This window comes from Trachymyrmex septentrionalis, unplaced genomic scaffold (genome assembly GCF_001594115.1).
Source record: "Trachymyrmex septentrionalis isolate Tsep2-gDNA-1 unplaced genomic scaffold, Tsep1.0 scaffold97, whole genome shotgun sequence".
In the NCBI taxonomy this organism is placed as follows: Eukaryota; Metazoa; Arthropoda; class Insecta; order Hymenoptera; family Formicidae; genus Trachymyrmex; species Trachymyrmex septentrionalis.
Genome location: NW_017306160.1, coordinates 319138 through 329137, shown reverse-complemented (window position 1 = coordinate 329137; position 10000 = coordinate 319138). Strand labels below are relative to the sequence as shown.

At 28.3% G+C, this 10000-nt stretch overlaps 2 protein-coding genes across 2 annotated transcripts in view; both read right to left on the bottom strand.

Moving 5' to 3' along the window:
• Positions 1 to 2676, bottom strand: part of LOC108756223 (superkiller viralicidic activity 2-like 2) — a 4453-nt gene extending 1777 nt beyond the window's left edge. The window contains exons 1-6 of the mRNA XM_018499847.1: positions 2504 to 2676; positions 2284 to 2385; positions 1885 to 2127; positions 1589 to 1796; positions 1080 to 1346; positions 153 to 984 (exon numbers count right to left, since the gene is read on the bottom strand). Of these exons, the coding sequence (XP_018355349.1) occupies positions 153 to 984; positions 1080 to 1346; positions 1589 to 1796; positions 1885 to 2127; positions 2284 to 2385; positions 2504 to 2580 (1729 nt within the window). The 5' untranslated portion in view covers positions 2581 to 2676. The remainder of the gene's footprint in view (positions 1 to 152; positions 985 to 1079; positions 1347 to 1588; positions 1797 to 1884; positions 2128 to 2283; positions 2386 to 2503) is intronic.
• A 2023-nt stretch (positions 2677 to 4699) lies between these two features.
• LOC108756161 overlaps positions 4700 to 10000 on the bottom strand; it is a 50561-nt gene continuing 45260 nt past the window's right edge. The window contains 1 exon segment of the mRNA XM_018499770.1: positions 4700 to 4855. Coding sequence (XP_018355272.1) covers positions 4700 to 4855 — 156 coding nt within the window.

The following is a 10000-nucleotide window of genomic DNA, read 5'->3' as shown; positions in this document are numbered from 1 at the left end:
TCTTAATGATAGTATCGATGTCGTTACATTGTCATTGCGCAAGTAATCTTTATACGTAAAAACGCTACAACAATATATATTACACTGATACAGTTGTTAAGAATTCCAAAACAAAGGCTCTGACAACATTGGAACGAGCGATAATAACTTACTATTGTACAAAACTGGAATACCAGCTTGATTCTGAAATTGGAAAAAACTTCTTTCCAACATATATTCTGGATTAATCTCTTCCACTCGTAAAAGATTAAGAACCATATTATAAGTCAAATGAAATGCGGAATTGATTGGATCTGGTTTTCCTTGGACGATAGCTTTACCAACAACGGGACTAACTTGCTCGTCTATCATCAATATGACAATCCCTTTGTCGTCGAGACCTCTCCTGCCAGCGCGACCGGCCATCTGGATGTATTCACCTGACGTGATCCAACGAAAGTCTTTGCCATCGAATTTACGAGGTGCCGTGAACAAGACTGTCCGTGCCGGCATATTCAAGCCCATCGCGAATGTTTCAGTGGCAAAAAGGGCTTTAATTAAACCTTCGCCAAATAATATCTCGACAGTCTCCTTCAAGATTGGCAAGAGTCCACTGTGATGGATTCCTATTCCACACCGCAAAAGTGGCAGCAAATTTGTAACTTGCGGTAACTTTTTGTCCTCATCGTTGAGGACATCTACCGCATTGTTAAAAACCTCGTCTACTAATTTTTTCTCTTCTAACGTGTTCAAATCTAGTTTAGCCATCTGCATTGCATAAACCTCGCAATCTTTCTTTGAAAAGCTAAAGATTATTACGGGCGCGAAGTTTCTCTCCATGATCATTTTTACCATCTTGAAAATATTTGTTTGTCCGCTGTTCGTGGCGCGTAGACCACCTTTACGTCCTTTTGTGTCACCTTTAGCTGCATCACCCATATTTTGCAGACACGCCATGGCTCTGTTAAAATTTTCTTCTTTAAATTGACCCATTTCATCTACAACCTGTTTTAGAATGAGTAACTTTAGTACATATAAATAAAGACAGCAGATTTTTCTTTTTCATCGAACATGACTCTTCATTACAGATTATCACTAACCAGATGTATACCGTCGCCGCCAACTGGAAATATATAATGTTGCAACGGAGTAGGTCTATAGTCCGTAGAGACTACATGGCAAGGTTGATGATGCAAATGTACTACCCATTCTGCGAATTGTCGTGCATTTGGTATAGTAGCAGAAAGAAATACATAGTGCACATTGTCTGGCAGCAATATAAGTGTCTCTTCCCAAACTACGCCTCTCTCTTTGTCACGCATATAATGAATCTCATCAAAAATTACCCAACCAACTTCACGCATTACCTATGCAATAAGTACTGTATTAATTGTACACTTTTATATTTTTCTTTCTATACAAGATGTTCTTACAATCTTTAATAAAATTTTATTAAATAAATAAAAATATAAATATCAACCTTTATATTAAGTAAATAATTTTCTACTAGAGACATTAATGTCTCATATTTGTGAAAAATATTAGTTTATATTTGTTTATAATATTATATTCTATTTCATAATAAATTATGAAATAGAGTAAAACAAACCTCTGAACCCCTATAAAGCATATTTCGCAAAATTTCAGTAGTCATGATTAATACACTCGCTGTTGGATTTATAGTAACATCGCCCGTTACTAAACCAACATCCTTAAATTCCTCATAAAATTCTCTATATTTCTGATTACTCAACGCTTTAATTGGAGTAGTATATATTACTCTCTGCTTATCCTTAAGCGAACATGCTATTGCATATCTGCAAGATATATATAAGATAGTAGAGTGAAATTATTTTAAAGAAATCATTTAGAAAAAACAATCTCCAAAATATATGAAATATTTACTCAGCCACGACAGTTTTACCAGCTGACGTATGTGCAGAGACAAGAACTGACTGATTGTTTTCAATGCATAAAATTGCTTCCTTCTGAAATGGATCCAATATGAATTTATACTCTTTAGCTGGCTTGCCTTGTTGATGTTCCAAAGGTACATACTCTTGATCAGGAGGAATAGCAATCTCGTGCATACAAGATTCTACAGTTTCTATAGTATGCACTGTTATACGACATGCTACTTCCTCTAGACTAAAGAAATAATGTAGTATATGTAGTTATATATTTTTTTGTAGTTAATTTCAGAATAATATAGATACAAGTATAAAGTTATTAATTATATTAATACTAATAATGTCAACTATAATTTTATTTGAATATTCCAATCAATGTAACATAAAATTTTACTTGATATCATTTAAAACAGAATCATGTCGCAATTTTTTTATGGTTGCTTTGTCATCATCGGCGTCAGAATGTCGCTTTATTCCTATCTCCGACTTGATTTTCCTGCACAATTTGTTATAAATAAGTAATCCATAGTCACATACACATATACATATATGAGGAGATGATTAACGTTTATAGAAGTTAGGTTAAATTCCATGACAAAAATCGTTTCACATACTTCGGAATGTCCAGTATTTCTACTTCATCGCCGTGCTCATCAAAAACATCAAACAAGTCTTCGCTAAAATTTGCCATTATTTATTTAAAATTATTTGAAACTAACAAAAAATATTTGACACACGCGTTTGCTTGCATTTGGATATTCAGTGCACAGACAATGTTGCCACCATCGAAAAGGACTTTGTACCAACTAATTAACAAAAAATGTACCAGATAAAATAAAAACAGATAACAGAGAGCAGAGAGAAACCTGCGATTCTGTAATGCCTGGTTTATGCTTCGGTCTTAATTCTAAAATCCTAAAATTCAACCAATGGAATACAGTTAGGACCAATTAAGACTGGCAGTCCTATTGGCTAAATTTTAGGATTTTAGAGTTAAAACCGAAGCATAAACCAAGCATAAATGGCCTAGTTTCCACCGAGGGTTTAAACCAGATCAGAATGTAAGAACCAACCAACTACTGTCGAGCATTCCCCTGTCGTTCGACTGTAACAGGAATACTCAATTGTATTGATTGGTTCTTACATTCTGATTCGGTTTAAATCCTCGGTAGAAACTAGGCCATTGTGGTTAAGAAATCTATCACATTGACTCAATGCAACGCTATGTATACATATTTTAGTCTGTATTTATTTAGAATTACTTTATCTCCGATTTTAATAAAATTAGGCTCATTCGATGCATTTTTATTCAAAACGAAAGCCTACTCTGTTCTTGCTATGTGCGAAAAGTTATAAACCCCTAAACGATGAAAGGAAGATGATTTGAATATTAATAAACAAGCATTAATATATCGGTGTAGAAGCAAGTTAATAAAAAACCTATGCACATATAGCCATAAAGCATGAAAATGACATTCAAATCCAGCAAACCTCAAGTTACACGTATCTCTTATAATTAGTTGTAATTTGCCATAAGAATATAACTGTATAGTATAACACACTAATATATAACTGTAATGTATTTCGTGTGTTATACTACAGTTGTATTAATTGTTACATGTAACTTGGTGTTTATTGAGAAAAAGAAGACCGTCGTTAAAAATTGGCGAGGGTGATAGAGCCAGTGGAGGGCCTCTACAGGTCGATTCATTTATTTTTATTTATTTAAATTTTCTTTACACGTTTAAATTAAATGTAGTTTTTTTATAATTAGAGGAATTCCAACTTTCTTCAAATTACAAATTATAATATGATAAAGTAGCGCATCGACATTGGTCCACCATGTTTCAGGAATTCCTGTTCTATATTTGAATACCTATATTTGTATTGAATACTTTTAAATTTTAACAATATAATTAAAATTAGATATTTTAAAGGTATTAACAAAGTATAAATTTTTTACATTACATATCGACTTTGAATCGCTCTGCTTTTTTGTTCGAAATGACAGATGTCTTAATCTCTAAAGCCTCGAACTTTAATACTTACGCGGCCGCTGGGTTTTTCTGATTTTCTTTCGTTTTGAGTGAAAACGCGTCGAATGAGACTAATTTTATCAAAATCAGAAGTGAGGAGACTCAACAATTATCATGGTTACGCTCGGAAACAGCCCATATCTTCCATTATAGATCAAACATATATATATAATATGGTAATAATAACAATAATAATGCTATATAGTTTAGGCAGAAACAAATTATTAACAAAATAATTTCAAAAGTCAAAATAACTCCAAAACGATCATTAAAAGTCATTTTTCAATCATTTCTGATTCATTTTAATATCATTTTGATGTTATCATGACTTATTTTGTTTGGGTAAATATTAATTGTTATTAAAAATGACGTTATCATATATATAATATCTAGAAAATATTATATATTTATTAGTTAAGATAATTCAATCACAAATGAATATAAATTACAGTTACTGCGATTATAAAAATATTTTATATAACCGATATCAAAGATTTTAATATGTTATGTAATATTATATAAATTATTTATCGATTATATATATTATAGATGTGATTAATGTGTCAAAAGATTTTATTAATAGTTTCTTCAGACTATTAATAAAATATTGCAGTATATCATAAAATTATTGAAAAATATTAGAAATAATTAAAAATAGATAAATCACAAAACGTAATAATAGATAAAAATAATTAGAAAGTTATATAAGTAAATGTAATGTTTTGCTGCAAAACTTTTGTACACATTTCGGCTTTTTGATTGATCACGGATCAATTACTTCAGGTGTATATCTTTTACTGTGTAGTAAAACCGCTTCTTGGCGTAATCTGCAGCTTTCTTAAGATATTCTTTACGCTGTTCTATTAATTTTTTAATTACAGATAAGGTGTCTGAATCTAGATTGACATTAGTATCTATGAATGTTTGTATCTGAAACAGATTAATTCGAGATATAAATAGTAATTATTTTTATGTATATATATATATATATATATAACAATTCAAACTATAATTTTTAAATAAAATAATAAAATAAACTAACTAAACTTACTAAATTAAACCTATCATGATAAATAATCTCGATATGAGCCAACACAGGATGTTGGAGTGTAAATTACAAAATCATTTATTGGAAAAGTGAATATCATTGCGAATTTTTTAAACACTTTTTAATTAAATTATTAATCTAATATTAATACATGAATTACAAAAATTCGATAAATATTTTAAAACACACATTGATACTATTCGATTTTATAATGCGGTTTTTCTCAAAAGTATAAAATTACAATCTAAATATTTAAACATTTCATTACTTATTACATTAATTTAATTATATAAAATTTCATTAATCTATAATTTGTGTATTGAATAGTTTTTATTTTAAGCGCGCCATAGATAAATCCAATAATATTGCAGTAACATGCAACGTTGTAAAAATGTGCTGCAAGATTCTGTGCTGTATGAACTAATGTGCTATTCATAGTCAATATAAGGTTAATAAATATGAACCCAGAATCATAAAACTTATCTTATCAACTTGTTCATTAGTGTAAATGTTTTTAAGAATAAGTTTTATTATTGCAGGCGTAGTAAGTAATCTGTAAGAACAAAATAATATAAATATCCTTATTAATAAATTTTTACGAATAAGAAAAAATACAATATATATTTATAAAAGTAAATATTATTACATGGGTTTTATAATTATAAAATTTTTTAATACGTAGTCAAGAATTATATCGTTGCGCACATGCTTTTCAAGAATATGTTCGAAAATATAAGAACACTCTATATTGGAAAATAATGAAGTATTCCATGCTGTCATATTTAAATAATTTATGATGATATCAGGATCTTCAGCGCAACTCAAACTTTCTAATATTTGTTTTCCAGATTTTTCCTGCTTTAGATTATTTTTTAGATATAATTTCAACATTTTATCCCAAGTAGTCTGATTGGCTGTCATCATACTAGCACAGTACGTAAATAATGGAATTCAAAAAATATACGTATATATCACAGGTCTATTCGCGTTGCTTGAAATCCCTAAATTTTTTTGAACTTAAAATTATATATATATTTGGACATTGAAAAGAGAAAAAGCAAAGATGCTGAGTGCAAAAAGTACAAGCAATGGGAACAAATTTTATGAAAAAATACATTTTAGATGCATTCAGAATGACAACCGCTCACTAAGTGTTCAATGAGCTTTTTTATTTGAGTGGTTTGTAACGAAATATACCAATCAGATAAAAGAGCTCAGCGAGTGATTGTCGTTCTGAATGAATGATTTCATCAGTTAAACGTATAAAATAGGTGCATTTTATATGTATCCATTTTATAGGTATAATCGAGTCACTATATTTCATTAAGTTACTTATTTTTACGTTCGGCTGTACATATTCATATGCATGCGTGTGCACGCACATGTTACAAATACAACTTATGAGATAATCGTACGTGTATGAAATTTACTTGTGAATTTCATTGTCAGCAAAATGTTTACTTAGTTTAAGTGCGCTCATTTTCTTACACTCCTCATGACCAAGAATACATGCCCATCGTAAGGCATATAGCCTTGTCAGTTTTGTAATATGATCATCATTAGGTCTTTCTACGTATCCTATGTACTAAAAAAGCTTGTCGAAGAGTTGTTTTAAGCGTATCTAAAAATTATGAGGTGCATCAGTTTTTTTATACTCTTGTGATCTGCATATAAATATCTACATATAATAAAGACATATACGATTTCGTTAGTGATCTATTATCAATAGATTCACATCACATGGGAATTATCGGAGATTTGTGTTCCATTTTCACTAAAGATAGGAAAAGGTCACTGATAATAGTTGTTTTAAAAAATTTATTTATGCTTGCGATAAATAATCAAATATCGAATTGACGCATTTCAATAAATCGAAAATTAATGACAAATGTCTTACCAGAAAAATGTGTCATTTGTGATGATATAATTTATATTACGTAGATTATATTATATTATATACTTATGATAGTGATTTTAATCTGATATAAATGATAAAATGTGTAAAATTCGCTAGGCATTCAATATGTTAATTAAAACGAATACTACGTTCTCACAAAATAATTATTTTACTCTTTTACACTTTGTAGCTGTATATTCAATACTTTATATTTATAGTTAATTATAAATAACAATTAATACCATAAGTTTTTAATATCAAAGTTACATCGATATAATTGTGTTATCATCTTGCTATTTCGAAAGCTTCTCGAATACTGACTAGAATATCAACACGCGTGATTTTATATATCATGTAAACATATTGTGAAATTGTGTTAGAAAATAAGTCCTAGATCTACAGAATCGTTGAATTACAAATAATTGAAAATTAGAATTATCTTTTTGTAGAAAAAAACTAAATAATTATTTAATTATTATAATAAATATTTAATAAGTATTGAAACTAACATACTAATATAATCAGATTACATTTTGTAGTTTATTTTAAGTAGATATATTATTAACTTATTTTAACATAAATTCCATATGCAATATTACATAAAACATAATATATATGAATAATCCTATGTGATCTACAATGGACCCGTGTGAAGTTGGCCCCCACATTTGAGAAAATTAATTTTCCATAGCTCATTCGATTGCTCATCGTTTGTACATTTATGCACATATTGGATAGAATGTTTATAACAAAATTGTCTTCAGTTAAGCGTACGAATTTTTCGATTGGATTATTAGTTTTTAAAAAACAATAAAAAAAGTAATAATTTTTTTCGCAAAATCGCGACTTCTTTTTTTAAAACAGCACCATTTTGTCTAAAATTAGTTTATCGAAAAACCAATACGCTTAACTGAAACTATACTTATATACTTTAAAATAAAAAAAAATTATTTTAAAGCTCCGTTCAGACGCAGCACGAGCGCCCATGCACCCATGTTTTTTCAGACGAGGTGCACATCATTAAACACTGAGGCTAGAAATATTAATATTATTTAATAAATTTTTTTGTAATAACTTCGTAAATGTATGTACTATGAATATATGAAAACAATAATTCATACAAGCTATTAGTTTTTACAAAAAAAATTCACAAAAATAGCCCTTTTTTCGGCCGTCACAGTGATGTTTTCCCTTAAGGGACTTTGGAAATCTTATTGTTTTAAAGTTAGCCCTTCCTCCACAAAATTACTTTTTTAATAACTTTTTAACTAAAAGTGTGTAAACCAAAATTCGGCTTGTTTTGAAATGTGTGAACGAGAATCTATCGATTCATGCCATTTTGAGCATAGTAGCTGCGATTCAAGTATTTGCCGCTTTCGATTCTTCTCGAATTTTAATTATATTTTTTTAATTAAAAGATGCAAATAAAAAATTAAATTGTTTCAAAATGTGCAAATAAAAATCTATTGATTATGATTTTTTTTATCCAATTTGATCAAAGTTGGGGCTAGTGTGAAATTAGCCCTCCCAAAAATTATGTTTTTAATAACTTTCTTACTAGAAGTATGCAAACGAAAATTCAAAGTGTGCATAAATGTGCAAACAATGAGCAATCGAATGAGCTATGGAAATTTAATTTTCTCAAATGTTGGGAGGCCGACTTTACACAATATCTACAATGGGCAGTAGTGGATTAAGGAGTAGAAATCAATTAATCATAGTCGAATGTGAGGAAGATAATCAACTATTGGTATCGATTTCTATGCCTACTGTTTAATCCACTAGTGCTACTGCCCATTGTAGACCACGCATCCAACGAGCACATTGGAAAGAGTAGGAGCATAGTAGGAACATATTGAATCATGTTGGAACATGCGACGCGAACAAACCTCATAAATATAATGACAATTGAAAGATTGTTATATTTATCTTAACATAAATGCATGTCCTTTTTGCGATATTTTTAATAAGATTGGGATAATTGATTTAAGCTATTAAAGCATTTCAATAGAAATGTGTTTAATGATAAACATGCTATATATATGATTATAGATTTTTCTTTTTCCCTCGTAATTAAAACAACTTTTATCAGAAAAATGTAGGTATATTTAATCAAAAAATGTATATATACTGCAAAAATCATCATGTTATAGGTATCTGATTTCAGAAATGCTTTATAACAAGAAAGAATGAATTCAGTTTAAAATACACACACAAATATTAGTTTAATTTTAAATTCTATATATTTAGTTAAAAGTTTATAAAAATATTTAAAGAGTAATTTGTAGTGTAAAAAAAGTATAAAGTTATATAACTTATTATTACCTAATTGTAGAAGATGGTAAATTGTACTATATTATATATGTTACAATAATGACAGTTAATTGTACTATATTATATATGTTACAATAATGGCAGTTAATTGTATTATATTATATATGTTACAATAATTTGAAATTGTATCAATAGGTATTTTACAATCGACATTAAAAAATCTAATATGTTATATACTATAGTATATATATAAATTATTTGTCAATTATACTATAGAAGATTAATACGTCAGAAGATTTTATTAATAGCTTCTTTAGGCTATTAATAAAATTCTGTATATTATAAAATTATTAAAAAGTATTAAATAAAGAAATAATTAAATATAAATAAATTACAAGATAGTATAATAATAAATAAAAATAATTATATAAAGTCATGTAAATGTAAGTTCTGTATCATATTTCGGCTTTATTATTAAATAGATCAATGGTTTATTATTAAATGGATCAATATCATGCTACGTTTCTGCTATTAAGGAAACCATTTTCGAAATAGGCCTGTGGTTAACTCGAGAATTTTTTTATATTGTTCTATTAAGTTTTGAATTTCAGATAAAATATCTGAAGTTACATTGAAATTAGTTGAGAATGTTCGAACCTGAAACAAAGCAATTCGAGATATTGAACAGTAATTTATTTGTATGTAGCAATTCAGTAAAATATAATTTTTAATTTAATTAATTATTTAATTTTTTATTATTTAATTTATTAAATTATAATTTTTAATTTAACATGATATTGACGAGATAAGTATACGATATGTACAAATAATATATTTAACACCTTAGTAGCGGAAG